The sequence below is a fragment of the Sander vitreus genome, chromosome 19 (assembly GCF_031162955.1).
Source record: "Sander vitreus isolate 19-12246 chromosome 19, sanVit1, whole genome shotgun sequence".
Taxonomy (NCBI): domain Eukaryota; kingdom Metazoa; phylum Chordata; class Actinopteri; order Perciformes; family Percidae; genus Sander; species Sander vitreus.
Genome location: NC_135873.1, coordinates 6312739 through 6327058, shown reverse-complemented (window position 1 = coordinate 6327058; position 14320 = coordinate 6312739). Strand labels below are relative to the sequence as shown.

The 14320-nt window shown below is 44.6% G+C and overlaps 1 protein-coding gene across 1 annotated transcript; it reads left to right on the top strand.

Annotated features, from left to right (window-relative positions):
* Window positions 1–1681: 1681 nt before the first annotated feature.
* On the top strand, window positions 1682–11724 carry cckar (cholecystokinin A receptor). The gene is made up of 5 exons (XM_078275564.1): window positions 1682–1808; window positions 2371–2622; window positions 5728–5989; window positions 10150–10277; window positions 11126–11724. Exons 1-5 carry the CDS (start codon window positions 1682–1684, stop codon window positions 11722–11724), a joined length of 1368 nt encoding a protein of 455 aa, XP_078131690.1.
* The last annotated feature ends 2596 nt before the right edge of the window (window positions 11725–14320 follow it).

Sequence of the window (14320 nt, the reverse complement as noted above, 5' to 3'; positions counted from 1 at the left end):
TCAGATGAGAGTCAGCTGACAATCAACTGAAAGTTAACATTAAAGGTCCCATATTATGCTCATTTTCAGGTTCATGCTTATATTTTGGGTTTCTACTATGTTTGCATGCTTTAATGTAAAAAGGTATTTTGTTCATAGGCCTACTGCCTATCTGTATTCAGTCTGGAGAGAACGACAGGTTCAGGTCTTCTCACCATGCTGCATCAAGTAAAGAGATTTGATTCATCACACCATCGACTCTGCCATTTTTAAGAGAACTAGAAGAATTTATCTGACACAAAGGTCATTTATATGCAGATTGAATGTTTAAACTGTTGATACTTTGAGTAGTGCTACATTTATCTGATAATACCTCTGTACTTTTATAAATGAGATTTTGAATGCAGGATTTTTACTTATTTGTATGGAATGTTTATATATTCTGGTAGGCCAGTGTTACAAAAGTAAAGACTCAAGTGTGATTAAAATAACGTGGTTTTAGCAGAGAGCCACACGATACAGGTAGCCCACAGGTTTCTGACATTAGCCTACATGAATTCCACATGTGCATTTTGTGTGGAGCACTGGAAATTACCCCCAAAAGGCCACTTATTGCTTCAGTTTGGTAGAGGTGAATTAGAGCAATTACAGTGTGTGCTTGTATTCCCACCCAGGCAAATGCAATTAAGGTATTTCTGTTGTGAAAATAGTGTTTTCTTACTAATATCACAGTGATGTCCAAAGACTGCTTAAACTGAACCATGTTACATTGTGACATGGACTTATTTGTGTCACTAAGAGCCACTTATCTCTTGTACTATTTGATTAACAACAGCCTTTAAAAATGTCCCCTACTGCTTCTTGAACAGCTTCACTACCAAGGCCTTCAGTTCATAATAACAATGATGTGCTAATCATTTCTTGTCTCTTGCACGGAGTAAGACAATAGTCACTAAAGCTCAATATGTGACTGATAACAATGGCAATGGCGTTGTTGTTTGGGCACTACAGACTAATGACACAGCATCTCTCCACCCATCACAACAATTACAGCACGAGTCAACGAGCTTCCATATTGCTGCCGACATGTTCACATAAAATGCCACGCTCAATATCATGCTTTGAAATGTGACAAGGAAGCGTGGACATATATAGCCTACAGTAGATGAAGCACAGAACCCTCCTGGCTCCGGACATCTGACATTTTAAATTAAGTTATTCCAGTTATGCACCTTGAATTTTTTGGCTTAAGTATTTCCTCACTTATAAATTATCCGGGAAATTAGATATATTAGAGGTATTAATAAAGAAGCAAGAAGAATGCTTAATGCAGATAGGTTACTGTATTACCTAGCCTACTATTACTGCAATGATTTACGACTCAGTGTTATGTTTGAAAAAAAAAAAAGGAGATGCTGACTTGCACAGACCCAAAAGGCGGGCTGAGCACTCAAGAATGCGTCGCACACTTCGTCAGAAGCTGGGCACGAGTGGAGCGCAGCGCACCAGACTGGGAGCGCACGGAAACTTGTAGAGAGCAATATTATTATTTTTATTATTTCTTTTCTTTTTAAAATTGACTGACAGGAAATATAGCTACAGTTGTAATACAACTCATCCTTCATTTTCATTTTTTTGCAAGAGCATGACGGATGCTGTTCATATGACTGATTTGACTTGAGGCTACAGGAGAGAAAGCGAAATGGAGACATTTACAATACACGACATGCTCATGAATTCAACTGACCTGAACAAGATTTTATGTAATTTTGGGATCAAGAACATTTCGGAGTGCGAGAGCGAGCAGGAACCTTCACCCGAACCTCAAGGTACAGTAAATGTATTCATCTTTTCTAACTATCACATGCTATAGAACATCCTGCCCAGTAGTAGATAATTGTATTCATGAATTGATGATGTTAATTGCATTCCAAATGCAACCCAATGTCTCTAGTTTGTGCCAAAAGAGTGACTGTTATGGGCATGTTTTGCGTCAGTGCGCATTACGCGTATGGCTCAGGGACTTCACAAAGCTAATAAAGTGTGCTCTGGATTAAATGGCACACAGCTCGTACATTTATGTGGATACAATCCATTAAAGGCTTATTATGGTGATACTCCAAGAGATACTGGTCGTGCACAGTCACTAGATAGGAATAAGAATAGCCTATTAGTTATTTAGGGTGTACATTAAAGAGAGAGAGAGAGAGTGAGTGTGTGTGTGTGTGTGTGTGTGTGTGTGTGTGTGTGTGTGCGAGAGAGAGAGAGAGAGAGAGAGAGAGAGAGAGAGAGAGAGACAGAGAGAGAGAGAGAGTCAAAATAGCACAAATTTTAAGAATGACATGACCAGACTTTATGTGTGTGCACCCATGTGTCTCCCACTCCTCTCAGACATCAACCAGACGGTGCGGATCTTCCTCTACAGCCTCATCTTCCTCCTCAGCGTCCTGGGCAACAGCCTCATCATCGCTGTCCTGGTGAGGAACAGGCGCATGAGGACCGTCACCAACCTGTTTCTGCTGTCTCTGGCCATCAGCGACCTGATGGTTTCTCTGGTCTGCATCCCCTTCACCCTCATCCCCAACCTCATGAGGGATTTTGTCTTCGGCACTGGCATGTGCAAGCTGGTCATGTACTTCATGGGTGAGTAGAATTATGACATCAAGTTTGTTTTGGTTGTCTTTGAATTGTGATGTATCTTAATTCTTGTCTTTTTGTAGTCTTAAATCTTCCTTCACAATTAAGTTATACCATTTTATGAACTTTCATGACAAATGTCTCTACATAATGTTTGACAATATCACACAAATATTGTTGAAGTCCAGATACAACTATTATTGTGATAACTCAATTTATCATTGACAACAACTGTGCAAATGACTAAGGTACACAAAAAAATAGGTAGTTAATGATTAGTTGCTGTTTTTTGAAAGAGTAACGAATGATTAGTTACTGTTTTTCAGAATGGTAGTTACTAATCATTCGTTACTCTTTCAAACAACAGTAACTACTTCAACTCTGTATACATCGTGCATTAATAATGTGTTTCATTATTGCGCTGGTAACTGTATTTTGAACTAAGAGATGATAATTGAAGTAATCTTAGGCCATCCCTGTTCATATGCTCCTGGTGCTTTAATGAGCTAAAACAGCTCTAAAATCAAGTCAAAAAGGAAACAATTTGTCAGAAAGTGTGGACTTACCTGAAGCTTTATTTGCAGGACCAGTACAGTTTTTCCTGCTACTATATTTACTATAGAGTTTTTATGTGCAATAAGGCTGTTGTTTCATGTTTTATTCTACAGTAGATTCACCCCCATGAATAATTACATTGTCTGTAATCAGAGTCACAATAAAAAAATAAATATTCATGATTGACATGGGTAATAAAACCAATTGGAAATGAAGAACTCAATCTGTACAAATCTCAATCAGTTTGGGGCCATCCCAAAGTACCAACGGAACTTTAAAGCCAACGTTAAACTCAAAAATGTGTTTTGCTTATTGCCACGTCACTTGGATGTTTGAGATTCACTGTGCAGAATCATGCATGTCCACTAAAGGCTGTTTTCACATTCACCTGCTGAAGGGTGAAAGTTTCACTGCACTCACGGTTAGGACATGAATGTATAGGTATTTGTCCCGTAACATGGAGTTATGGATACCTTTGAAGCTTATTTCTTCATTTCTTCGTTGTTGTTATGGAACGGCACTGGAGGTTGGACCCATAAGCAGCCGTGACACACAGGAAATACGTTAAAGTGGTTTAATAAAGATAATATATATATATATACAGTTAATAGTGCAAGGGGCAAGGGGGTGTTGTGTCCAGGGGATCCAGTGGTGAGTGGTGGGTGCAGCGCGTGCCCAGTGAATCAGTGTCTTTTGTTTGTGGCGTCGACCATGTGGTTATGGCGTCCTCCAGAGACAACAAACAATTCCAACACGTGGCAAACTTCCTTGCATCCAGAGAGAGGCAGGCAGGCAGGCAGGCACAAGCAAGCAAGGCAGACTGCAACAGGAGAAAACACAGATAATATTAGCCACACAAGCTAGAACACCAGGAAACAGAATTACATAGGGAGCCAGTAGTTACAACTATACCACGCAAGCAGACTGAACAATCTGGCGACGAGTGGATCACAGAGCCAGCCTTAAGTACTGCTGGGGGATGATTAGGGAACGAGCTTCACCTGACACAGCCTGCAAACTAAGCCACGCCCACAACTCACAGACACAGAGCAGGAGGGAGAAACATGAGGGATAACAAACAGGGAAACAAACAATGCACACAAACAGGGAGAGGAAAGGGCTGATGACATCATGACAGTTGTTGTGCAGAAAAGAAACACAATATGATTATGACCAACATTAGGACACAACCAATCCAAAATGCCTGCTTCTTAAGATAATTTTTTGGGCTTTTCCACCTTTAATTCTTGACAGGACAGATAGGTGAGAAGTCATGCAGGAAATCATCACAGGTCGGAGTCGAACCCTGGACCTCTGCAACGAGGCATAAACCTCTCAGTATACGTGCGCCTGCTCTACCCACTAATCCAACCCGGCCACCTTGTAGTTAGACTTTAAACCAGTAAGCTTATATAGTCAAACACCTGTGCGAACTCCTTCCAAATATCATACTGCTGAGTGTGTGTGTGTTTGTGGCAGTGGACAGACTTTTTTTTTTATTTTTTTTTTACAATTTGTTTTAAAAAAATTTAGAAACAACAAGACTGATTTCTCGTCAATTTTTATGCCAATTCCCAAGTTAAATTACTTCCATTATTTCGCCAACGATCAACAGCAGAGGCCACACAGACAATCAATCACATGAAGGACGTGAATCAACGCTCTCTTGGCTTTGATTTGCTTCGTGATTGTGATAAATTCCAGTATCTTTTTATTTAACCTCTCAGAGAGCCTCCGCTGGGAGCTTTGTAATAATGTGCAGTCATTACCTACAGATGGAGCACCTTTACTAATATTTCATTCTCATCCAATTACAGGTCCGCTAGGAAATTAGATTTTCATTTTTCTCCTTACTTCCTGGTGCTCCATTTAGTGAGATCAGAGTGCGGTCATCCAGAATTATTACCTCATTTGTCCCAGTGTTTATCTGTTGATATGTCACTCCTCTCGGATTGTACACAGCGATCATTTGAATGTATTTATAGTTCTTCTTGTTATTGTTACTGAGTGTCTTAACGCTGTAACAGGCAGTGCAGGATGTGCCTGTGGCTACTCAGCAGTGAAATGTAATGGGACGTCAAATGAATGTGCCATAGCATCACAGGCACTGAAGTAAACAAGGTGACATGTGGGGCCACGGCAGGGGGGGACAAAGCAAGACCAGGGTGGAGGGATGTGTCACCTAATTTAAGGAATAGTTCGACATTTTGGGAAATGCACTTCATTTGCTTTCTTGCTGAGAGTTTGATGACAAGTTACCACTCTCATGTCTTTTCGTTAGCAGGAAGCTACAGCCTTGTTTGTACCTTAGGAGAGAGCCATTTCCAGTCTTTATGCTAAAATAAGCTGACCGTCGTCTGGCTGTAACTTCACATTTACCGTACAGACACGAGAGTAAGATCAGTCTTCTCATCTAACTTGTATTTCCAAAATGTATGAACTGTTCCTTTCAAAAATGACTTCTATGGTCAGATATGGCCAGATTAACTTTTATAACAAACCAGCGCTGAAACTAAAAAGCTTGTCATCTATTTTGTTATTTTCTGATCTGTGCAGGTGTCTCAGTGAGTGTTTCCACGTTCAACTTGGTGGCCATCTCCCTGGAGCGCTACAGCGCCATTTGCAACCCGCTGACCTCCAGGGTGTGGCAAACCAAATCCCATGCCGCCAAGGTCATCACTGCCACCTGGGTGGCGTCCTTCATCCTGATGCTGCCGTACCCCATCTCTAGCACCCTCAAGCCCTTCACCCGCATCAACAACAGCACCGGGCACATGTGCCGCCTGGTGTGGCCCAACGACGTCATCCAGCAGTCCTGGTGAGCTGAAAAATAAGTGCATTAGGGGAGCTTGGTACCTTTACTGTCCCAGCGCGGTGTCTTCACACTCAGATGCGCTCCGATTGTGTGGCAGCTAAAGTAGCCCATTTGCTTATTTCAGATGGACCCTCTACAGTATTGATTTTCTCAGTCTGGTGCTGCTGGTGAGAGACGACCACTTGGGGAAATCTTCTGGCATGACACAGATCTTACCCTTCAAAATAAAAGCACACACTTTGAAATAATAAAGTCAATTTGTCAGGTTAAATTATTTATAGAGCACATTTGAAAAACATGATGACCAAAGTGCTTTTCGGGACCGAATGAAAAAAAGCGGTTACACTTTACTTGAAGGTATCTACATAAGAGTGACATGACACTGTCATGAACGTGTCATAAACATTATAAATAACCATAAACGTTTATGACATAACGCTTCTTTTAGTAAGTGTCATTCGGTTTTTGTCATGACAAGTTATGGTTAGGGTTAGGGTTAGGGTTCATGTGACAGTGGCATGTGTAGATACCAATTACAGATTAGATACAGATACAGAAAAAACTGTAAACAATGTAGAAAATATATATATATATCTCCGGGAACCATCACCTTATCGTGGTGGAGAGGTTTGTGTGTCCCTATGAACCTGAGGGCTGTATTGTCTGGAGCTTTGTGCTCCTGGTAGGGTCTCCCAAGGCAAAGTGGTCTCAGGTGAGGGGCCAGACAAAGAATGGTTCAAAAATCCTATGAAAAATCGAGGAAGGGATGAAGTGACCCTGCCCGGAGGAAGCCCGGGGCCCCCGTCTGGAGCCAGGCCCAGATGGAGGGCTCGTCAGCGAGCGTCTGGTGGCCGGGTTTGCCACGGAGCCCGGTCGGGCACAGCCCGAAAAAGCTACGTGGCGGACATCCCTCCATCCCATGGGCCCACCACCTGTGGGAGGAACCGCTGGGGTCGGGTGCGCTGCCACATGGGTGGCAGTGAAGGTCAGGGGCCTCGACGGACCAGACCCGGGCAGCAGAGGCTGGCTCTGGGGGACGTGGAATGTCACCTCTCTGTGGGGGGAAGGAGCCGGAACTTGTGCGGGAGGTGGAGCGCTACTGGTTAGATCTGGTGGGGCTTACCTCTACGCACAGTCTTGGTTCTGGAACCATACTCCTGGATAGGGGTTGGACTCTTTTCTTCTCCGGAGTTGCCCAGGGTGTGAGGCGCCGGGCGGGTGTGGGGATACTCACAAGCCCCCGGCTGAGCGCCGCTACGTTGGAGTTTAACCCGGTGGACGAGAGGGTCGCCTCCCACGCCTGCGGGTTGTGGGGGGGAAAAACTCTGACTGTTGTTTGTGCATATGCACCAAACAAGAGTTCAGAGTATTCGGCCTTCTTGGAGACCTTGAGTGGAGTCCTGCATGGGGCTCCAGTTGGGGACTCCATAGTTCTGCTGGGGGGACTTCAACGCGCACGTGGGTAATGATGGAGACACATGGAGAGGCGTGATTGGGAGGAACGGCCTCCCTGATCTAAACCAGAGTGGTTGTTTGTTGTTGGACTTCTGTGCTAGTCATGGATTGTCTATAATCGAACACCATGTTCGAACATAGGGATGCTCATAAGTGTACTTGGTACCAGAGCACCCTAGGCCAAAGGTCAATGATCGATTTTATAATCGTTTCATCTGATCTGAGGCCATATGTTTTGGACACTCGGGTGAAGAGAGGGGCGGAGCTGTCAACCGATCACCATCTGGTGGTGAGTTGGGTCAGGGGGTGGGGGAAGACTCTGGACAGACCTGGTAAGCCCAAACGGGTAGTGCGGGTAAATTGGGAACGTCTGGAGGAGGCCCCTGTCCGACAGACTTTCAACTCACACCTCCGGCGGAGCTTAGCTTTTCATGCATCCCTGTGGAGGCTGGGGGCATTGAACCCGAGTGGACAATGTTCAAAGTTTCCATTGCTGAAGCTGCGGTGAGGAGCTGTGGTCTTAGGGTCTTAGGTGCCTCAAGGGGCGGTAACCCACGAACACCGTGGTGGACACCGGTGGTCAGGGAAGCCGTCCGACTGAAGAAGGAGTCTTTCCGGGATATGTTATCCCAGACGACTCCGGAGGCAGTTGCAAGGCACCGAAGGGCTCGAAGGGCTGCAGCCTCTGCCGTGAAAGAGGCAAAGCAGCGTGTGTGGGAGAAGTTCGGAGAAGACATGGAGAAGGACTTTCGGTCGGCACCAAGGTGCTTCTGGAAAACCGTTCGCCACCTCAGGAGGGGGAGGGGGAACCATCCAAGCTGTGTACAGTAAGGATGGGACGCTGTTGACCTCAACTGAGGAGGTAATAGGGCGGTGGAAGGAGCACTTTGAGGAACTCCTAAATCCGACTAATACGCCCTCTATGGTAGAGGCAGAGCTGGAGGATGAGGGGGGATTGGCATCAATTTCCCTGGTGGAGGTTGCTGAGGTAGTTAAACAACTCCACAGTGGCAAAGCCCCAGGAATTGATGAGATCCGTCCAGAAATGCTTAAAGCTCTGGGTGTGGAGGGGTTGTCTTGGTTGACACGCCTCTTAAACATTGCGTGGAAGTCTGGGACGGTGCCTAAGGAGTGGCAGACCGGGGTGGTGGTTCCCCTTTTTAAAAAGGGGGGACCAGAGGGTGTGTGCCAATTACAGGGGTATCACACTTCTCAGCCTCCCGGTAAAGTCTACTCGAAGGTACTGGAAAGGAGGGTTCGGTCGATAGTCGAATCTCAGGTTGAAGAGGAACAATGCGGATTCCGTCCTGGTCGTGGAACAACGGACCAGATCTTTACTCTCGCAAGGATCCTGGAGGGAGCCTGGGAGTATGCCCAACCAGTCTACATGTGTTTTGTGGATCTGGAGAAGGCGTATGACCGGGTGCCCCGGGAGATACTGTGGAGGTGCTGCGGGAGTACGGGGTGAGGGGGTCCCTTCTCAGGGCCATCCACCTCTGTACGACCAAAGCGAGAGCTGTGTCCGGGTTCTCGGCAGTAAGTCGGACTCGCTTTCAGGTGAGAGTTGGCCTCCGCCAGGGCTGCGCTTTGTCACCAATCCTGTTTGTAGTATTTATGGACAGGATATCGAGGCGTAGTCGGGGTGGAGAGGGGTTGCAGTTCGGTGGGCTGGGGATCTCATTGCTGCTTTTTGCAGATGATGTGGTCCTGATGGCATCATCGGCCTGTGACCTTCAGCACTCACTGGATCGGTTCGCAGCCGAGTGTGAAGCGGCTGGGATGAGGATCAGCACCTCTAAATCGGGAGGCCATGGTTCTCAGCAGGAAACCGATGGAGTGCCTTCTCCAGGTAGGGAATGAGTCCTTACCCCAAGTGAAGGAGTTCAAGTACCTTGGGGTCTTGTTCGCGAGTGAGGGGACAATGGAGCGGGAGATTGGTCGGAGAATCGGCACAGCAGGTGCGGTATTACATTCAATTTATCGCACCGTTAGACTGAAAAGAGAGCTGAGCCAGAAGGCAAAGCTCTCAATCTACCGGTCAGTTTTTGTTCCTACCCTCACCTATGGTCATGAAGGCTGGGTCATGACCGAAAGAACAAGATCCAGGGTACAAGCGGCCGAAATGGGTTTCCTCAGGAGGGTAGCTGGCGTCTCCCTTAGAGATAGGGTGAGAAGCTCAGTTATCCGTGAGGAGCCTCGAGTAGAGCCGCTGCTCCTTTGCGCCGAAAGGAGCCAGTTGAGGTGGTTCGGGCATCTGGTAAGGATGCCCCCTGGGCGCCTCCCTAGGGAGGTGTTCCAGGCACGCCCAGCTGGGAGGAGGCCTCGGGGGAGACCCAGGACTAGGTGGAGGGATTATATCTCTAACCTGGCCTGGGAACGCCTCGGGATCCCCCAGTCGGAGCTGGTTAATGTGGCCCGGGAAAGGGAAGTTTGGGGTCCCCTGCTGGAGCTGCTACCCCCGCGACCCGACCCCGGATAAGCGGATGAAGATGGATGGATGGATGGATATATATATATATATATATATATATAGTCTTATTACACATTAAATACAATATAAAGAGTCATGTTATCATGATGATATTAGTCCAGACTCAAAGGCAGGGGACTGTAATATCAGCAAAGCATTTTGACTCTGGTGTTGATTTAAATAAGATACACTGACTGCTCATTTGCATCTACTTACTCCTACAATGTGTCCCTTGCAGGTATGTGTCCCTGCTGCTGCTGCTCTTCCTAATCCCCGGGATCGTCATGATGACAGCCTATGGACTCATTTGCCTGGAGCTCTTCCGTGGCATCACGTTTGAGATGTCCAGCAGGAAATCTAGCAGAGGTATGAAAATGAAACATAGCAAGTGATCAAAAGCAACATTTTCCTTTTAAGGATAAGGCTGGCATTATTCTATATTTTTTCCAATAGTAAATAAATTCCATGAAAAGACCAAAACCAAAATCAGTCTCAATACTTTAGGACTTCCCAAATCCGTCTGTGGCATTCAGCCCCAAGCTGACTGGTTTCTACCGAAAATGTAAATCTTTAAAAACGCATCAGAAGTACAGTATATAGTTCCATGTTTTAACAAAAAGGCTAAATAATTCCCAAAACAGCTGGGCACTGTAGATTTTAGCAAACATTACACAAACAGGAGTAAAACGTGCATTTCTTTGGGACTATTTTCAGCTGCGGATTGATTCACATTTGGTGTTCAAGTGAGCAGCAGGTTTGTGAAATTTGTCAAAATAAACAACAGTGCCCATGTCCCAGGTACTCAAAAGGAATGGAACATGGCACCCAGTGTAATATTGTGGCTTTTTTATGTTTTTTAAATAGTTTCTGGAAAAAAAATGAAGGTTTATGGCAAGAAAAAGAAGCTATGTCAGGATTGGCTACACAGACAATCCTTGTAAGTAGGATCAATTCGTTGTTGAATTAGCGTTTTTCCTGATTTGACATTAACAAAATATTGAATATCACTAGATTGATTCTATAACTTGACATATAATATGTTCATTTCCCTGCTAACCGTTTGGAAATGCAGCCCTGTCTTTTAGGAAAGTCTCCCATTTGTAGGTCTTAAGTGGCAGAAATGACCCCAACTTTCCTGGTCATGTCCTGCATATTTTTATACTGCTGCACTCTTACACTCCAGTCTTTTCTTTTCATATTCTCTCCTCTGGCAGAAAGACAATCCAGCACCGGAAGCATCAAGCCCGGTGACAGTGATGGCTGTTACCTGCAGCCGTCTAAAAAGAAGAGCATCACAGTGAGTACAGGCCCCTCCAGCAGCAAGCCCATGATGTGCCGTGTGTCCAGCAGCAGCTCTACAGCCAACCTGATGGCCAAAAAGCGTGTAATCCGCATGCTCCTGGTCATCGTCTTCCTCTTTTTCCTGTGCTGGACTCCCGTCTTTGTGGTCAACGCGTGGCAGGCTTTCGACCGGCGCTCGGCCTACCGCCTGACCGGGGCGCCCATCTCCTTCATCCACCTGCTGTCCTACACCTCGGCCTGCGTCAACCCCATCATTTACTGCTTCATGAACAAGCGCTTCCGCCAGGGCATGCTGGCCACGTTCACCTGCTGCAGCTGCTTAAGGAGGAGCGGTGGAGGGAGCGGTGGCTTGGGGAGGTCAGCTGGAACTGGGGTGGCTAAAGGGGAAGTGGGCAGATTAAGAGCAGGGCCAAAGACCACTGAGCAGAATGGTCATACCCCGCCAAGCGGAGCCAGCACACGCTTCACCTACACCGGCATCCGTGCATCAGCCTGGAGTGAGCTGACTTAAACTGGATTGATGCGTATGTGTGCGAGCTCTGGCCTGAGTGCAAACACTTAGAGGGAATCTGCTGTGTTGTTTTAGCGTAAAGCCCTCACAGTGCTTATAGGACTAGTTTATGAGCAGATATGCTGCTTTAGCTTGAAGTGTGACATGGCAATGTGCAATAGGTAATGACTGTGGAGCAGCAGAGTATATTCAGTGCTCTCACAGCAGATCAACACTGCCAGATGTTTCCCTAAAGCTTGCAGTGTCCTGGATGGCTGACTAATGCCTGATCATATAAAGCCTTGAAGGGCCTCAAGTCTGACATAGCAAGGGAGTGTTTTTATGAAGCACAATGCCAATTAATCTCACAACCACTCTCCATATACTCTCTTTAAACACATTACAGAGACCAAATAGTCTTTCCATACAGTTCATTGTTTTGAACGATGTGCACCAGGTGAGCAATATCTAAAAGCACAATCCGTGCCAGAAGGATTAGACTACACCATTGGATTAGTTCGTCCAAATTACAAAAAAATTATATATTTTCTTACTTACCGGTCATGAAAACAGTTCACACCAAGATCATCTTCACCTAAATTGAATACAATGTTAATGACAATTGCCTAGAAGTCGGGAAAATACATGTAAAAAGAATCGTAAACACAAAATAGTCAGCAGTGATGTAATCTATTTATGATTTGTAGGAAAATGGCTAAAACATGAAACGTTAAAAAAAAAAAAACATTTATATTTGTAAACAGGCTTGTATTTGTCATCTTCAGCAGCGGCTGCCTGTCACACTGCAATGTAACTGTAATCAGCAGCTTCGAAACAGTCCTCCAGCGCACAAATAGTTCTGCTTTTGTCCTTGACCCACTGTGTGTGTGTGTGTGTGTGTGTGTGTGTGTGTGTGTGTGTGTGTGTCTCCCTCTCTACAGGGGTTGTACTGTGTACTATAACTGGAGAGGCCTTATCATTTAGTGGGACTTTGAACACCTGTATCCCCTCCTCTTCAAAGCGAATTCCCAGCATTACCCACCTGATTTCCACAGATTCATACTGTTAAATATAACGTATAGTTTATGTAGCAACTTTTCCCATTTTGTTTTACTCTATCAATATGTTGCAATGTTAATATTGTTGTATACATTCTTACTTAAGGGTTTGATGCATTAATGGAGATTTTGAAGCATTTTGTTTTTTTGCATGATAATGTGCCTAATTTGATGGAAGGCCTGTTAAACCTGCACATAATTGAATGTAACCAGTGATTTTAGGTTGATATACATCTGAAATTGGTTCTAGGGACTGCGTTGTGTTCTTTTGGTAATGCACAGACACACAAGCCATCTCCGAATAACCAACGTCTGGTTGACCATATAAAGACCTCGAGCGCCTGGTGTGCAAATGCGTCTGCAAAGGCTGGGGGCAGAGTAACTTGGGAGCTTTTAACGGCTTTAATAAAAGTGGATCTAAAGAACAGAGGACATTAGGGCCCAGACAAGTGGCGGAAAGAAAAAGTGGAATCTGCTGGGACTTCTTCCCAAAGATAAGAGCTCCACGTGGGTTTGGTAGATTGCTAAAGCCCTGAGAGATGCTGTCACTAAAGATGCACACGTCTGGGTTATTCATTTCTTTCCACTAAATCCTGAATTATTTGGAGTGAAGTGTTTTTTTGTTTTTTAAAAAGGACATGACTTCTGATGACAATTAAAAACATAACACAAAGTGAGATTTTATATCACTTTTTTATTTCTCATTTTTATGCCAATATTGCAAGTTTTTTTTTTTTCTAGTTTTTTTTTTTCTTCTTTTAATGACATACAGATTTGAGCATGATCTGGAGCTGCAATATGTACAAAAACAAAACTAACGTATGTTATCAAAAAAAAACGTCCCCTTTGTTTTGACGTTATTGCTAAATGTTACAAACGGCACAGGTTTCTACCATCAGCAACCCTTTGAGCACTGAGTATACTACCACAATGACACCTCTGCTTACCATTTTCTAGAATAATACACAGATACAGTGAGAGTGAAAGGACATGGAGAAGGAGAGGAGGGGAAAATGACAACAAAAAAAGTGATCCAACTGTAGCAAAGCTAAGCATAACAGGCTGCATGTTAAAAACTAAAGGGAGGGGAAAACTCCTAATGTACACACACAAACATGAGCGGTAAAGGGTGAGAATGAAATGTGTGAGAGGAAAAGAAAGGTTAGCGCTCTGTAGTGCAAACAGCCAAATAGTATTAAGGAGAAGTAAGGCTGAGTGCGACAGAGAAGGGCTCCACACACTTTTTTTTTTTTTTTATTAATTTGTTTAAAGCTGCCTCTCACTCTGCCCTGTTTTGTTTAGCAGTGCATGAAAACTACATTATAAAAGACATTTGGCATATTAGAGGATACATTGTTCAGATCTCATTATAAAAAATAAAAAAAAACACAAGGACAGCTGCTTTTGGAAGAGTAAAACAAATATGACCAGACACACAAGAGAAAGAAACCGGTTAAGATATTTTGTAAAAAGCATCGCTAATGAGATGGCTGTTCTTTGTTTTCTCTCTGTCGCCAGGTTAATACAGCGTGCGTTTTTAAGAAGGCATGTAACATTTT